This window comes from Panthera tigris, chromosome A3 (assembly GCF_018350195.1).
Source record: "Panthera tigris isolate Pti1 chromosome A3, P.tigris_Pti1_mat1.1, whole genome shotgun sequence".
Lineage (NCBI taxonomy): Eukaryota > Metazoa > Chordata > Mammalia > Carnivora > Felidae > Panthera > Panthera tigris.
The window spans coordinates 112,982,307-113,000,590 of NC_056662.1; the positions used below are offsets into that span (position 1 = coordinate 112,982,307).

General features: G+C 39.2%; 1 protein-coding gene, 2 non-coding genes and 1 pseudogene across 4 annotated transcripts in view; 3 read left to right on the forward strand and 1 right to left on the reverse strand.

Annotated features, from left to right (window-relative positions):
- TTC27 (tetratricopeptide repeat domain 27) overlaps positions 1 to 18,284 on the reverse strand; it is a 186,323-nt gene that overhangs the window by 158,393 nt on the left and 9,646 nt on the right. The window contains exons 5-6 of one of the 2 annotated variants that reach the window (XM_007082446.3): positions 14,220 to 14,322; positions 2,039 to 2,203 (exon numbers count right to left, since the gene is read on the reverse strand). In XM_007082446.3, coding sequence (XP_007082508.2) covers positions 2,039 to 2,203; positions 14,220 to 14,322 — 268 coding nt within the window. The remainder of the gene's footprint in view (positions 1 to 2,038; positions 2,204 to 14,219; positions 14,323 to 18,284) is intronic. The other variant, XM_042982193.1, reaches the window with a different exon arrangement.
- On the forward strand, positions 2,318 to 2,457 carry LOC122237536. The gene has a single exon (XR_006216138.1).
- Positions 2,537 to 2,621, forward strand: LOC122237520. The gene has a single exon (XR_006216122.1).
- Positions 5,333 to 5,700, forward strand: LOC102958178 (annotated as a pseudogene).

The window sequence follows — 18,284 nt, forward strand, 5'->3', positions numbered from 1 at the left end:
CGTTGTCACAGCCTGGACTGCTCAGCTCAGGTTTAACAGGTATAACACATGTGCTCAACTGACCATGTCTGACTTTCATTAATGTCATCAGTACCGAATGCCAAGAATATTGTGAAAACCCAGGGATAGAGCAAGATATAAAAAGCAACTAATGTTTCTTATTTGATACTCAGAAGAAACACAGAGGTTTTTGAAGAAATTCTGTAACTTACTTGTTCATTCAACAAACATCTGAGTGCCAACTATATACCCGTGTTCTAAGGTATTGAAAAAAATAAAAGTCAAAAATTTCTGTTCTTAAGGAAAACAAGAAAACCAGGATGGAAGGTGGGTATTTACAAAACAAGGGCGATGTAAAGAGGCCACACCAAACTTGGGAGTTAGGCCAAACTTTAGGAAACCCACATTCACAAACAAATGATCAAAAAGTTCATTTGTAGGGGCACCTGGATGGCTCAGTGGTAGAGCACACAACTCTTAATCTTAGGGTCTGGAGTTCAAGTCCCACACTAGGCAGAGAGCTTACTTTTTTTTTTTTTTTTTTAACGTTTATTTATTTTTGAGACAGAGAGAGACAGAGCATGAACAGGGGAGGGGCAGAGAGAGAGGGAGACACAGATCGGAAACAGGCTCCAGGCTCCGAGCCATCAGCCCAGAGCCCGACGCGGGGCTCAAACTCACGGACCGCGAGATCATGACCTGAGCCGAAGTCGGAGGCCCAACCGACTGAGCCACCCAGGCGCCCCGAGAGCTTACTTTTTAAAAACAAGTTCATTTGCGGGGTGCCTGGGTGGCGCAGTCGGTTAAGCGTCCGACTTCAGCCAGGTCACGATCTCGCGGTCCGTGAATTTGAGCCCCGCATCGGGCTCTGGGCTGATGGCTCGGAGCCTGGAGCCTGTTTCCGATTCTGTGTCTCCCTCTCTCTGCCCCTCCCCCGTTCATGCTCTGTCTGTCTCTCTCTGTCCCAAAAATAAATAAAAAACGTTGAAAAAAAAAAATTAAAAAAAAATAAAAAAAAATAAAAAAACAAGTTCATTTGTATACTACCTGGCTGCTGTACATTACTAACATGTATCTAACCAGACTAGAAAATAGAGGAAATCTCCAGGAATAAAGAAAGATTTCATTCCTAATTTGTTCTAAAACTATGAACTTTTAAAACACTTTTTAACGTTTATTTATTTTATTTTATTTATTTTATTTTATTTTTTTTTTATTTTTTTTGAGAGAGAGACAGAGTGCGAGCAGGGGAGGGGCAGAGACGGAGACTCAGAACAGGAAGAAGGCTCCAGGCTCTGAGCTGTCAGCACAGAGCCCCACACAGGGCTTGAACTCATGGACCATGAGATCATGATATGAGCTGAAGTCAGACCTCAACCGACTAAAGCCACCCAGGCACCCCTAAAACTGAATTTTTTTATTTTTAATGTTTATTTATTTTTGAGAGAGAGAGAGAGAGAGAAAAAGAGAGAGAGAGAGAGACAGAGTGCAAGCAGGGGAGGCAAAGACAGAGAGGGAGACACAGAATCTGAAACAGGCTCCACACTCTGAGTTGTGAGCACAGAGCCTGACGCGGGGCTTGAACCCACAAACCGTGAGATCATGACCTGAGCCAAAGTCAAATGCTCAACCAACTGAGCCACCCAAGTGCCCCTAAAACTATGAATTTTTACAATAAATTCTTGGGGCGCCTGGGTGGTTCAGTTGTTTAAGCATCCAACTCTTGGTCTCAGCTCAGATCATGATCTCAGGGTCATGAAGTCCCACATCAGACTCTGCTCTGAACGTGCAGCCTCCTCAAGATTCTGTCTTTCTCTCTCTCCCTCACTCTGCCCCTCTCACACTCGCACTCTGTCTCTCTCTAAAATTAAAAGAGAAAAAAATAATGAAATAAAATAAAATCTTTAAAATCTATTTTTATAAAGCAAAGAACAGAACATAAAAAATCAAATACAACCAAACAAGACAGCCAAACTGCCAATGTAATAGTTTCATCACAAAAATAAATTAATAACCCACAAAAAGTAACAAGTCTTACCTGTCAAATCAATTTGTAATTTGCTGATGTCTTTAGCAATGTGGAACTGATCCTTTGCTTTTGCATATTCATAATAATATAAAAATATATATGCACATTCCAGATGGAACTGAATAGCCAAATACGGACCGGAATCATCTACAAACAGATCTTCTTGTTTCGTCACTGAAAGACATGAGATGAAACATTAAAAACTATGATGAGTTGGCAGGCGGGGGCAGGAGGAATTGGGGAGGTTGGCATCTGAGGGAGTGTAGTAAGTATCTTAGGGCAGGGACGCCCCGGAGTCCCCGATTTAGCCGCTCATGAGCTCGTGGTATTTTCCTTACATGATCAGGCTCCATTGCTGGTGATGCCACTAGCCTGGAGCCTGAAAAGATTATGAAAATGTGTCTGGCAAAGTGGGGCTGGGGACCGGGGGCCAGGAGAATAGGGGCAGCATGTAGGCTGGAGATGATGGAGCTTTAGGAAGGCCTCTGCCGCTGTAAGTGTGAGCCCTGGTCAATGATGACGTGACCACTGCACAATCTGAGTTCTAGGAACCAGGTGATGGAGTGTGTGCTGAGAGCTGACTGTGAGACTGGGGGGGGGGGGGCGGGGTAACTATGATGAAAATAACAATCTATGATTAAGTAAAATGAGTAAAATGTTGAGTCCACAGTATGCGAAGTATACATTTGCATATTCCCTGCTCTTAAAGATGAGGAACGCAGATATAAAAATAGTTCACAGCTAGCATTCTCTCAGCACTCACATGTTGCAAGAACAAAGCTAAGGACATTGCATACATCCATCCTTTATTCCACAGGATCCTAGGAAATACAATTTATAAATCTGCTCTAATTTTAGACTGCTTGTCTTACTCATGCTATAAAAGAACATGGCAATGCAAGGTGAAGATACAAAGTACCAAATGAATCTACAAATAAACATCACAGAAAATCTAATGAAGAGCTCAGCTTACAGACTGTTTGCCTCATAATGAATGTAGAAATTCTCCCTTCAAAGGAGAAAGACACACATAGATACAGATGACTATATGAATACCAAATAGAGAATGAATATTAGCTTAGCAGTCAGATTAGGATTTATTTCTCTGAATACCGTAGCTGAATAGACGGGAGGATAATAACCTGATAACAAGGTGTCTGGAACAAAATGACTGTCAAAATTAATCATATATAATAAAGAGGCTAGTTGACACACACCAGAGTGCAGGAGGTGTCCACAGGTCACCTGAGCCATACCTCTACAGCACCCCTGACAAACTACCCCTCACAAAGGCTTCCAGTAGTGGGTTAGTCAGCATTCCACAAGAATTAATGCATAAATAATGTTAAAATAATATTAACACTGTACCTTAATTGTACTTCAATTAAAAAAAAGAATTTTAGGGGCATCTGGCTGACTCAGTTAGTGGAGCAGGTGACTCTTGATGTCTGGGTTGTGAGTTCCAGCCCCACTTTGGGGGTAGAGATTACTTAATAAACTTATAAAAAAAGATTTTTAAAATATTTTAAAGAATTAATGCATAATAAATGAATAGAAAATACACTTCCAGTGTCCAAAGATGGAGAATCAGTTTTCTATTATTCAAGCTGAAAGGGAAGTGATACATACTGAATGCCATCTCAGCCTAGTACTAGGTATATATTGTGTTATAATTCTCACAATGATGTCTTTGAGGCTGACACTATCCCCACTTAATTCATTAAAAAATTAAACTCAGGAGCACCCAGGTGGCTCAGTTGGTTGAGCATCCAACACTTGATTTTGGTTGAGGTCATGATCCCAGGGTCGAGGGATCAAGCCCCCTGTCGGGCTCCATGCCGAGCATGGAGCCTGCTTAACATTCTCTCTCTCCTTCTGCCCCTTCCCTGTGTATGTGCACGTGCAAGCTCTCTCTCTCTCAAATAAAAAAAATATAGAAACGAAAAGAAAACTGAACTTAGATAGCTTACTCACTCGTCACCTCAGTTGTTAAGTGGCAAAGCCATAATGTGAATCCACACTTATTGGAAAAAACAGGGGTGAGGGGGGAGTTGGCAGAATGAATATAGAGGTGATGTTACACAACCCAACCTCCTTCATCACCTAGTTATCTGACAAACACTTAGAGCTAAGAAACAGATATCTTTTATTTTACTCTGAACCAAAATTAAAATGAGTTTGAAGAGGTGTTTTTCTATATACTGCCAGTCCTTTTTAAAGAGATTCTCTGGACTCGGAGAGTAAGCAGAGATGTACATGTGTTACTTTAAAAGACAGACAGGCATCCAAACATGAATTTCTCGCAACAAAACTCCATCAGATTTCTTCCACACAAACCAAACTCAAGAAAAGCAGGAAATGATGATATTCAGTGCTCTTAGTGCTTTTTATTAATTTTTTTCCTTCTATCTGCCCACTATTCCTGAGTGTCTAGCCATTTTTCTCAGAAATACAATAACCTTCTATCATCTTAGCACAGTTCACAAGTGACACAATTTTCCTTAGTTGTCAACAGTAAAGTAATTTTCCCTTAAGGTTCTAGATGCAATATATATCAAGGGATGTAAAACTTGGCCAAGCTTTTTAAAAACCTCTCAATAACCACAGAAAGGCCATTTCTGCATGTAAGTAGACTTAAGACATTGTGATAGACCATGTAAGTCTAGGGAAGGCTGTCAAATTTAAACTGTCCTAATAACACATAATTAAGTCACATAAATGCCCAAAGCTGATTGTCTGTATCTATCTTTCCTCCTACCTACCTATCTACCTGTGTGTATTCAGGTGGATATTAGAGTAATTGGCTTTCATCTTCTACTTCTTCTGTAGCTCATATATTCAGGGGTCAAAGACTGTTCAATAAAAATAGGAAGACAAGCCATGGTTTTTTGTTTTGGGGGTGTTTTTTTTTTTTTTAAGAATTAGTTTAATCTTTAAATTCCAACAGCATGACCAATTACTTTCCCAATAAAAACACCTTTAAAAAGCTAGATTTAGGGGCGCCTGGGTGGCTCAGTCGGTTAAGCGTCCGACTTTGGCTCAGGTCATGATCTCACGGTTCATGAGTTCAAGCCCCGCGTCAGGTTCTGTGCTGACAGCTCAGAGCCTGGAGCCTGCTTCAGATTCTGTGTCTCCCTCTCTCTCTCTCTCTGCCCCTCCCCTGCTCATGCTCTGTCTCTCTCTGTCTCAAAAATAAATAAAACATTAAAAAAAAATTTTTTTTAAGCTAGATTTAAAGTCTGGACTTAAAATGTTTAATAGACAGTGCAGGCCAGGGAGGGCCGCAGTCATATACCAGAACTCATGGCTACAGGGCCAGAGCCGAGGGAACCCACCACGGGAAAGCCCTTTAAGATCCTAGGAATTTTAGATGCCGAAAACATTCCCTGGGCATGGGATTCAATATTATATGAATGGCTCTTTAGAATCTGTTGTGGCTGGCCTTGGACATCTTTTGTTAACTAGTAGATTTAGGAGATAATGTGATATTGGTGTAGGAGGATTTATCTCAGTGGCTTTAGGATGCTGGTTCCATTGTAGGTATAACTATACAAGCTAAAAACCCAGGAGACAATTGCCAGAGAGAAAATTAAAAATAAGATTTTATATGAAAGTACCCACCTTGCTCCTGATCTGAAAGAAAACAAACCAATGGCAACAGCAGCAACTGAGCAAAGTCTCAAGCACAGAAAACCCAAATATAGCACATTGGAGTCAGTGTGAACAAAGCTAAGTCAGCTATATTAAACACTGTATGTACCACAGGCTTTCAATCAAGTAAATAAAGTGTGTGTAAGAATAAATAAACAAAAATAAATAAATAAACTAAAATAAATAAGATGTTTGATACCACTGTGCTGAGAAGAAAGTAAGGAATCCTCAAAGAACAAAAACTGAATGAAAACTGAACCTGAGGAATTACACAAGCACCGAAGCCATATTCTGCCCTGAAGCTATCTACCAAACCTTAGGGACCTTAGAATTCCATTTTTATGGCTGCAAGGAACACCAAAGACAGAAGATGAGGCCTAGACCCACCCAAAGTAGCCAATCCAGCAGGAGAGTCCATTCAAAGCTGAGACCCAAATTACTGTATCTTCACTGAGAGGTTAAAAAAAAGAGGTTAAGTCTGCCATGCAAAAGAGGTCAGCAAGAAAAATGGCACTGGGAGAAGGGGGAAAACAATTATCCTAAGAATCCATAACCGTAAGCCAGCCTTTACACATTTGTGACATCATGTCTAAACAGGAAAGCACTAGCCAACGCCAACTCATTGCCTCCAAAAAAAATCCTTTTCTCCCTATCTCCATACTTTGCAAGCTTATTTCCTACTGCTGCTCCTCCAATGTTCCATCCTTCTCCTGCCTCTCTCCCTTCCTCAACAATTTCCCTCTTTTCTATCCTATGACTTTTAATAAACATCTACTGAATTATTATATATGCTTCGAATTACACCAGATCCTACAGCAAGGTTTAAGCCCTGATCTTCCCTAACAAGATATGGGGAAAAGAAGAGCTAGGAAGAGAAGACACATAACAATTACTGTGAAGTGAAATTGTATGGTACTGATCATAAATACCAAAGGGGGCATATCCCTAAGACTAGGATAGCTGAACAAACCTTTTCAGAAGGGCAGGCCTTGAAAGATGGGTAGAAATTTGGCTGCAATTCACTTCTAGACCATAAGGCTCACAAAAGAGGGGCCCACGTGAGTCTGGTTCACTGCTCTATGTACCCCCTATCATAGGTGGCCCTCAATAACTGTCTTAGGAGTACTCAAATATTTAAAAACCTTTTGACAGCAACCATCAAGATGGAATCCAATGTTCTAAGGACCAGTTCCTGCCTACCTGTTCAACCTCATCACCTGCCACACAACCCACCCTCACACTCTGCTCCAGCCATTCCAAACTACCCAAATTCCCAAACCCACAGAGATGTTTCAAGTCTCTGTACTTCTCTTAATACATGTTATATACCTTTTCCAGCTTCATCTAATAAATTCTTAATTCTTCGAGAGTCAGTTCAAGCATGAGGCTCTTTGTGAAGCCTTCTCTGATCTCTCAGGTTTAGATTAACCACATCCCTTCCTATCCCCTTTATGCCCTTTTTTCTACTTGTAATTTTTGCCCTTGCCCCACTGAGTTCCTCAATATCCCTAGCACCTGGCATGGTGACTGAAACACAGCAAGCATTCTAAAAACAATTTGTATTAAATATCAAATTGAGTATAAAATATAAAGTCAAAGGTAAAACTGGGAACAATTAAAGACTTTCCTAATGCAAAAAAAGGACATGATGTAAATGGTATTTAGAAAAACCAATCCAGTACTAACATAGAGGGAGAGGGAACGAAGGCCAAGAATGAGTCTGCAAGTCAGGGACAACCCTTCAGACGTGAAATGACAGTGACAGTAGCCTTAAGTAACTGGGGGCTGGTCATATAGAAAGAAGGACAGACCTACCTTGTCATTGTCTGTTGCTCAACAGCAGTCCTGTCCAAAACATTCTCTGACAATATAAATATTCTCTAGCTGCACTGTCCAAAATGGCAGCCATTAGCTACACATGGCTTCTGAGCACTGCCAATGTGGCTAGTGAACCTGAAGAACTGAATTTTTTATGTCTTTTCTTTTACTTATTTAAATTTAAATAGTCACAGATAGCTAGTGGCTACTATATCAGCACAGCTCTGGCTAGCAGTCATAAGTGACAAAATCACAGATGTTTTTAATTAATAAAAGGAAGCACTTTGCGGCAATTACAGATCCTAACAATGGAATGCATTCTCCCTCAAAGTAATTTCAGAAAGTTCCCAAGGGAAGAGGAAGTAACTCTTTTGGATACAATCTTGCAATGAATTCCAGCATTAGGATGAGTGGAGAGCCAGCCTAAGAAGAATCACATTATTTTATACCTGGAAAGGCTTCAAAGATCAGTTTACATGGAAAGAATCCTTAGTTCGGAAATCAGATGAGCTAAGTGACAGGAGAAACTAAAAGCCAGATCTTAAAACATCATATTCTGTTAATTGTCTTGATTGTGGTAATTTCACAGGTGTATACATGTGTAAAATATCGCACACTTCAAAATATGAGTAAATACTGTAGGTTAATTATTCTCCAAAAACCTATTAAAAAAAAAAAAAAAGGAAAAAACACTACATGCACCAGTCTACCATCCTCTGTAAACTCTTCAGTCTTCAGTTCTATCTCATAAGAGTGGTTGTGAGGAATAAACTAGTTCATATACTTAAAGAGTACAGGGCTTGGTACAGAGCTAGCACTGTAGAAATGTGAACTGCATTATCCTTATCAGATACTAGAATTCTGCCCTACTGACCAGTTGCAGAAATATAATGGAAAGAAGAGTGGGAGGGATTTGGAGTTACAAACTCTACATCATAGGTCTGGCTCTTGGGCAATTTGAGTCACAAGTCTTTGTAAAATGAGTTAGTTAGCTGAACAAAATAATCTCTAAAGGGCCTTTCAAACTAAAGATTTCGGACATGGCCTATGATAAGAGTGGTAGGAATGGATGTACATGGGACCCTTAAGGAAGAACTGGTAAGATTTAAGAACTGGCTAGATGCACAGTATCATGGAAAACAATGAGTCAATTATGAACACACAGTTTCAAGCTTTGGATGACTCAAGGTTTAAGTAAAGAAAGGAACATGTCAACTCAGATGTATATTATTTTAATAAACCTGTAGGTTCTCCATGGAAATGAATATTCATGACCTTCTAGATACAAATGTCAACCAGTACATTTAAAATGTGTGCTAAAACCAAAATCTCTTCTTAAAAGATTATTTTAAGGCTATTTTAAAATGAAATTCCTACAGATAGTTATAATATGTTTAGTATATTTAATAACACTCATTGCAAAGTATCAATTCTTTTTTTTAAATCAATGCACTCATCAGTCACCAAGAGATTAATCTTTTGATCAGCTCTTTTGATGAGGAAACAACTTAACCCAAGAGTTACAGAGTTGCCTATAGATGTTATAGCAGAACTCCCGGACAAAGCATTTCAAACTTTTCTCTTACACACTAACTTCTTCATAAGCTCAATTTCGAAGAGCTAAACTACAATATTACATCTCATGCACTATATCAAATCATTTTCGGTATACGCTCCCACAGTAAATGGTTGTGTGTGCATCTAAGCCATCTTTTAGAGAATCATGGGTTTCATTGGTGTGACATCAAAAAGAGTGCCTAGATCACACTGAAGAGCATACTTTGCAAGACTCTAACCTACTCATTTCATACATGTGATCAGTCCAGCAAAGTTCTGCTGACAGTGTGATGGGCTCTATTCCACTACACTGTACTGATGTCACATTCCTGGACAAAAATATAACGACCACAGTTGTTCATGAAATCCTCACTTATGTTTCATAGACTGAAAAAAATCCTGCCAACTTTTTGATGATCCTTCAAGGGCAACATTTCAAATATAATATCCTTCTCTGGACACTGAGTAATATTTCAGTTGTAACTGACTGCTCGGTCAACATTTGGGTCAAATCCCAGAACAAAACATTTTTTTAAATAAAATTGTTTATGAAATGTTGCAGTTGAAGACTATGTGCAGACCTACTTAAACATAGCCAAAATGGACGAATTTATGACTAGATAAAATGAAAAATGTCGTTGATTAGCCTAGAATGGCAACATAAAAAATGCTTAGTTGTAAGGCAAAGTAAATGATATGCTGAAATATATTGCAGAAAAGAATCAAGACCACTTGGGGAATGAGTCACTTACAAGTCATATTTTCCAGATCTTAGTTAACCCTTTCTGTTTGGAAACTTAATTTTACCCCATAGAATAGAATTCTCTCTAAAACACATCATATGGTCCCTCCTTTTTAAAATGGCACATAACGCAGGGGGTGGAGGGTGCCTGGGTGGCTCAGTCGGTTGAGCATCCAACTCTTGATTTCAGCTCAGGTCATGATCCCAGGGTCTTGGGATCAAGCCCTGCCTCAGGCTCTGCACCTAGCATGGAGCCTGCTTAAGATTCTCTCTCTCTCCCTCTGTCCCTCTTCCCCACTGTGCACTCACTCTCTTTCTCTCTCTCTAAATTAAAAAAAAATAATAAAATAAAATGGCACTTAAGGAATGCTACTTTTTCTTTTCTTAATAATTAATAATTATGAACATTAGTCACTGTGCTGTGATAAAAAACGTAGCCATAAATGCAAGTTTATATAATATAGGAATAAGGGAAGAAATGTGACTTTCGCTATAACAACTGCATCAAATTTGATTTCCCATAAAAAGAAAAAACAACTCCTAGTGACACCTTTTTTGTTCACTTTTTGTTAACCAGTTTTCCATAAAAGTATAATGAAGCACAGGAAACCGTATAATATCCTAAGTAGTGTAATGTAATTACCTTTCTACAAAATTAAACAGTGGGGTGAATCCTGATGCCATCTTACTTCAAATGCTCTCACTATCCTCTGGAAAAGGCAACTTTTTCTCCCCATAATTATCGATGATGTTAAAGTCACCCTTGCCTTTCAAAACTTTACCCAATTTCATAAATTAGAAGCTCACCCCCCCTTCTTCCTTTGCACTATGTTCATTTATGGAGTATACCTCACGTCATGTCAAAAATATGCAATGGCATGAATGGGGGAGACTCAGTCTACACAGTTTTCATTTTACTGAATACAGAGGAAAAGATGTCTGCTAAATGGGGCGTCAGGTATTCATTTTCTCCAAGGTTCACTCTGTATTCATTTTGAAGAGAACTCCACCTTTAGGCAATGTTATTAGGAGAGATTCAAAGTCCATATGGCATCTGGGTAGGATCAATTTTTCTCCTAACTGCTGTAATATTCCTTTTTTTTTTTTTTTTTTTTTTTAAGTAGGCTCCACACCCATCATGGAGCCCAAGGTGGGACTTGAACTCAAGACCTTGAGATCAAGGCTTGAACTGAGTTCAAGAGTCAGATGTTTAACCGACTGAGCCACCCAGGCGCACCTGTGATATTCTACTTTTTGAAAAACTCTTGTACAGAAGTTAAGTCAGATAAAAGTTGCTACTGAAATGGAGAACAGATGGAGTTCTAAAAGTGCATGTAGAAAGGCCTCAATAAACCTTAACTGTTCTTATTCAACAAATATGTACTAATTATTTACTATTTTCCAGGCACTATGCTAAGTAGAAAGAAGCTTAAAAACAAACAAAACAAACAAACAAACAAACAAAAACAGCTCTCAAGGACCTCCAGTCTAGAGAATCTATAGTCTTGGTTCAGTAGGCTAAATCTGCTCATAAAAATCTTTTATAATCCAAAAGCATTAAACCAAAACTATTGGTCAGAAAAAGCGAGAGTCTGTTTTTCAGTTCTGTTACTTAAGAAATACCATGGTATGGGGTGCCTGGGTAGCTCAATCAGTTGAGCATCTGACTTTGGCTCAGGTCATGATCTCATGGTTCATGAATTCCAGCCCCATGTCAGTCCCACTGCTGTCAGCACAGAGCTGGCTTGGGAGCCTCTGACCCCTTCTCTCTCTGCCCCTCTCCTGCTCACACTCTCTCTCTCAAAAATAAACGTTAAAAAAAAAAGAAAGAAAGAAAAGAATTACCATTGTACAGAAAAGTAAACTCCTTACATGTAATAAAACAACTAATCTATCATATGTCAGGTTTAAATCCCATAGCAGAATATATATATATATATATATATATATATATATACACACACACAAAATTTGATTTAACATGCCCTTGCTTGTTTCATAGCCTTGCATTACCTAAAGTCCTGAAAGAATATAAATGGTCTAAGTCTCAGTTGGCATACACAATATAAATGAATCAATTATCATACTGACTGAATATTTTCCTTACTTTCTCCTTTTGAATAATGTACAGATGTTCATTTTATCTAAGATTAGCATATGCTTATGTATTTCTATCCTAAAATAACAACAACAAAATTGAGACATTAATTTCAACTAAATTACCTAGCTTAGTAGTATTTACTGCTGCACAAACTAACATTCTCTCCACTGTATTCTGGCCTAGCTTGTTACTACATAGAGGTACCCTTGAAGGAAACAGACTCCAGAAAGGTGTGGGAGCTTCTTGTAATGACATATGCACACATGTTAAGAGTCGTTTTATGCCTTCATGAGTGTGCTACTCCACCAAGTACAGATCACTGCTTCTCCACCCAGAGTGACGAAAACCACCGCTTCCCCCCCATGGCCCTCCTTATCCAAGGGGGACAGGTCCCAGGGCCCCAGTGGATGTGAGAAACCACAGTAGAACCAAACCCTTTTCTCTCCCTCAAAATATCTTACTGTACTGTGCTCACCCTCCTTTGTGGTGATGTGAGATGATAAAATGCCGGTGTGATGAGAGGAAGTAAGGTGCCTGACGCAGGCATCGTGATGTAGCATTAGGCTTCTTCTAACCTTCTGACAATTGGTCAGAAGGAGGATTATCTACTTCCAGGCCGCAGATGACTGCAAGTAACCGAAACCATTGAGATGGACACCACGGAGAAGGGAGAGTACTGTTCACACATACGCACATGTGCACGTACTCACGCCATACATACTCTTGTTATGGTGAAAGGACCATGGGCTTTGGAATCAGACACACCGAAGGTCAAACCCCTTCTCTGTAACTCCGAAGTCTGTAACCAAGTCCAAGTTCATCTGTGTTCAAGTGTTCCTTCACTACAAGAGAATCTGTTTTTGTTTTGATTTGTTTGGCAACTTTTGCTAAGAAGAATCATTCCAAAAGCCCAGGGAAACCAAGTATCAAGGTACCCAAGATTTTTCTCTTTTCAAAATGCTTCCCTAGTAATGCAAATTGGTGCAGCCACTCTGGAAAGCAGTGTGGAGGTTCCTCAGAAAATTAAAAATAGACCTACCCTATGACCCAGCAATAGCACTGCTAGGAATTTCCCAAGGGATACAGGAGTACTGATGCATAGGGGCACTTGTACCCCAATGTTTATAGCAGCACTCTCAACAATAGCCAAATTATGGAAAGAGCCTAAATGTCCATCAACAGAAGAATGGATAAAGAAATTGTGGTTTATATACACAATGGAATACTACGTGGCAATGAGAAAAAATGAAATATGGCCTTTTGTAGCAACGTGGATGGCACTGGAGAGTGTGATGCTAGGTGAAATAAGCCATACAGAGAAAGACAGATACCATATGGTTTCACTCTTATGTGGATCCTGAGAAACGTAACAGAAACCCATGGGGGAGGGGAAGGAAAAAAAAAAAAAAAAAGAGGTTAGAGTGGGAGAGAGCCAAAGCATAAGAGACTGTTAAAAACTGAGAACAAACTGAGGGTTGATGGGGGGTGGGAGGGAGGGCAGGGTGGGTGATGGGTATTGAGGAGGGCACCTTTTGGGATGAGCACTGGGTGTTGTATGGAAACCAATTTGACAGTAAATTTCACATATTAAAAAATAAAAAAATAAAATAAAATAAAATAAAATAAAATAAAATAAAATAAAATAAAAAAAAATGCTTCCCTAGGAAACCTGCAAGGTATGTGTAGCAAAGGCAGTGGGAGGCACTGACAGAGGTGTGTGGTTTCTACTTTCATTTATATTTTAGGTACTTTTGTACATGCATATTACGTATTATAATAAAAAATAATACAAAATGTAAAAATGTCTCTCCACCTATTGCCATCCTTAGGAAAATGTATTTTCTACTAAATGTGAAAAAAAAAAGGCTTTCTTCATGTACTCAGTAGGACAGAGGATAAATAATTTTCTATTTTGCATGTCATTTGGCACAATTTACTCCAACTCATTAATGAAGGAAGTTTTTTTTAAACAAAGAAAGTTTGCATTTGTTTCCAAAGAGGCTTCTCAGATTAAAACACAGACAAAATATTAAAATACTTGTAAGCCACTTGTGATAAAATCATGGCAACCTACATAAAACAAATCACTTTCTAAATAGGTAATATAAATTACAATGATGACCTCTTTTTAAATTCAAAGGTGAAAAGAAATTGTATAATCTGACACCCTAATAATTTGTGATATTCCACATCCAGAAGTAAAGGGGAGAAAAAGAAACCCCCTCAACCAAGAAGTTACTATTACCTGTAAAAAACTAAACTAAAAAGGAATATCTCAGCCAAGAACTTCATGCCCGCATCAAACAAAGTCTGCTACATACCTTCCCCGATACAGTCTCCGGCAAGAGCAAAGAGCTGCGGTGAGCGCTCCTCCAGCAACTGCTGGTGAATACTCACACACCTCAAAGTCCACCATGGCAAGCTCTAGGGAAAAAAAGAACCATGTAAACTGACAGTAAAGGGCCCTCTGGAAAACAATTTTTCCACTAACTGAAATTAGTGTTTAGGATTTTTTTTAACATTTGCGAAATTAAACTTACTCTTCGACAAACTTATCCACCCACTGCTCTGTCTTTGATGATGATACTCACATCAGCTTCTCCCTCTTTCGCAAGAACCCCTCTGCTCCATTCTCTCAGAGCCTGTATTTTAAATCAGCTGGGCTTCGTGATGCCGTTTAGAACTTACGACCTCGTCCTATAAAACGTCTGCTGCTGTCAGCACCCTTCTCCTCCATGGCACCCCCTCAGCGCCATAAACCAGGCAGCAACTCGCCCAGGAGAACTCCAGCAAGAACCTCCCAGAGGCAGGGAGTGCGGTGGGCATAGGGGGGTGGTGATGTTTTCTCTGCTCTGAACTTCTAGCGTATTATTTGTACTATCTCCTTTGCAAACACAGTCCACTGATTCACGTAGGTCATCCCTAGCTTTCAGTGTCGCCCACCATCTACCCAATAAGGTGAGAAATCACGTCCTGCCCATCTCTAGGTCCTCCTCAGAGCAATATATTTTGCACAAACTACACTGCAAAGAATACCCTGGATTCAAATATTCCCCAAAACTAAGAAAATCCCTTCCACACCCGGCGAGACCCTTCCATGAAGCCTTCTCCCACGAGTGTGGCACATATTAGTCTCTCCCTTCTCTGAACTTCTACACTGTTCCTAGAAGTTAGCACTGCATCAGGTGCTTGTTTTTCAAGAGTATAACTCTACCTGGTCCAAACATTCTTGAGGATAGAGACTGAATTTCATACAGTGTCTTGACTGTGGCTGAGAACACAGTAGGTTTTTCTCTATTGTCTGATGCTGTTCTCACTTGATCACTATTTCAAAAAAACTTGATCCTTGGGGCGCCTGGGTGGCTCAGTTGGTTGGGCATCTGACTCCTGGCTTAGGCTCAGGTCAAGATCTTATGGTTTGTGAGTTTGAACCCCAGATCAGGCTCTGCACTGACAGAATAGAGCCTGCCTGGAATTCTGTCTCTCGCTCTCTCTCTGCCCCTCCCCCCCCCATGCTGTCTCTCTCTAAAATAAACATTAAAAAAATAATAAAAATAAAAATAACTTGCTCCTTATTAAAAAAGAAAAAAACAGAAAGAAAACAACAAACAACAAAAAGCCAATACAAAAGCATGTACAGTGAAGAGCGGAAGTCTCTCTTCAGCTGACTCAGTGCCATTCTCCTCCCCTGGAAAAATCCATGACAAAGGCTTATAACCTTCTGGATCTTCCACTATGCGTATATGAGTGTATGTGTACATGTGTGAAGAGTGTATGGGTGAGTTTGCAAGTAAGAAGTATTAAATATTTTTGATAGGTTCATTAAAATATTAAGTATGACCATGCACTGAATCATCTAAATTAAATATTATAACTATGCTATTTTGAATATACTGCATGAAAGTATAAGAAATTAATTTTTCCTTTTTTTTTTTTTTAAAGCAGTATCTACTGGGGCACCAGGGTGGCTCAGTCAGTTAAGCATCCTACTCTTGATGTTGGCCCAGGTCATGATCTCACAGTTTGTGGATCGAGCCCTGCATGGGTTTGGGTTCTGCACTGATAAAGCATGGAGCCTGCTTAGGATTCTCTCTCCCTCTCTCTGCCCCTCCCCAGCTCACTTTCTCTCTCTCTCTCTCTCTCTCTCTCTCAAAATAAATAAACATTTTAAAAAATAAATAAAAGCAACATCTACTAATAGAAGATCATGCTTAACTATCAAAAGCATCTTTTTTTTAACTTGAACTTAATGTCTTCATTTGATTAAGGGGTAAACTGCCTGGTTTCCCTCCTACACTGCTCCACAGCACATTGCTCCAACAATGGTGCGGTCACAAATGAATTTTAATTCTGTAACAAAATCCTTCTTAATTACTGATGTTGTTTCCTTAGTCCCTGTGAGGAAAGGTAGAATTATCTAATAGAGAGAAGTTTCACATCATGTTTCATTTACTTCCCGGAGGTGTTGCCTCATTTTCCTTCTTTTCTATCACTAAGGCTAACGACAGGCTACATTTCGATTATCTATCCCTGAACTGGCATCAGCATTAAGTGACTCAGGTTTGACAGCCCACCCTTCCTTTTCTAGACATGGGAATTCAGACAGAGTGAGTCAAAGAAACTGTCCTTTTAAGAAAACCTACGACATCAGGGGCTCAGTTGGTTGGGCATCGACTTTGGCTCAGGTCATGATCTTGCAGTCTGTGAGTTCGAACCCCACATCAGGCTCTTCACTGACAGCTTGGAGCCTGGAGCCTGCTTCAGATTCTGTCTCCATATCTCTCTCCCCCTCCCCTGCTCTCACTGGGTCTCTGTCTCAAAAATAAAATAAAAACATAACAAAATAAATTTAAGAAAACCTACATCATCAGATGCTGAACCTTTAAAAATCAGATCTATAAGTTAACTCTTAACCCCAAATCTTTATCTGGGGTGAGAGGGAGTGTGAAAAAAATAAAGAAAGCATAGCCTATTTTTCTACTAGAAAATAAAAATGCCCTTATCTGTTTGCCAAGAATTGCTTAATAGAAAATCTGAGGCATTAATAAAAAAAAGACATTTGAAGCCTCACTCTAGTTTCTAGATCCTGTCTCCTGATTTTAGCACTTATGACAGAATGTTCTGATTAGGAAGTCACACTAGTCAATAACCTCCTAAAAGGCAGGAAGCATAAGTGTACTCAAAAGGCACCCAATAAATCTTTGCCAGCTTGGCCCATTTTTAAAATAATTATAAATAAGGGAAACTGATATTCCAGAGAAATTTACTAGCATAACGTCACACAGCTGTTAAGCGGCTGAGCCAGACAAACTCTGGTCTGATTTCGAAGCCAAGACTCTTTTTACTCAACATTTACATATTACTAATACTAGTCTATATACTTCACAGATTAGGGGGTTTGGGGAAAATCACCTTCTTTTATAGTTCCACAAAAATATCATTATAAACAACTTGATATATTCTTCATGAGTACATCTATTCAAAGCTAACTTAAAAAGGTTAAAATTAACTTGGTTAAGTATGGGACACTTCTTTACTATTTTATCTTCATTTATCAAAGAAGTCATTTTTATATCATCATTCAGAAAATGACATATTACAGACCCAAAGAAGAAAGAACTTTCCTGTTTTCACTGAAAGGGAAGATTTCAGCACAGAGTGATCTCTGCATGGTGATGGGTAACAAGACAACAGGGTTGTAAGCCCAAGTTAAAAGTTGTTTAGCACCTGCCAAGAAATTCAGGTAACTTGTCTCTCCAACCCCACAAAGTATGACATTTACAACCAGCCGTTCAAATATTTACTTGTTCAACCCTAAGTTGATAGTACATATATCTTTTTTTAAAAGATGCTTAACTACTGGCTGATGAACGTTTTCCACCAACAAAATTTAAAACTGTCTCACTCATTTACTACTCTAGTCTCACTACAAAGACAATAATGTCATCTGGCAGCCTCATGCCTCAGTGACACTTTCTTTAGAGCCAAATACTAGTCATTCTAGAAAAGAGCATTCACTCAGATCAACTCTAGAAAAAAAATTTTATTCAAGCTAGCATGACTAAACAATCAAAGATAAGGCCTTATATCTACTCTGACATTTGAAGCCCATCCAGTAAAACCCCTTCCAGTACAAGCGATTCCAATTCCTCTAGCTGGCATGACAGTCACTGAAAGAGGCAAAACTTGCCTTCTTATCCCTACTTGGGTATGAAATACTTAGGAAAGTAAGTCCTTACACAGTACAGCCCGAGTCTACATTTTGCCCACCGAAATACTGTTTTTCTTAAAAATCTTCAGCCAAAACTTGGAAATTGGGAGATTTCACATACAATTTAGATTTATCATTTCTGGGTCTACATCCTCAAGTTGCCACATTTAGAACA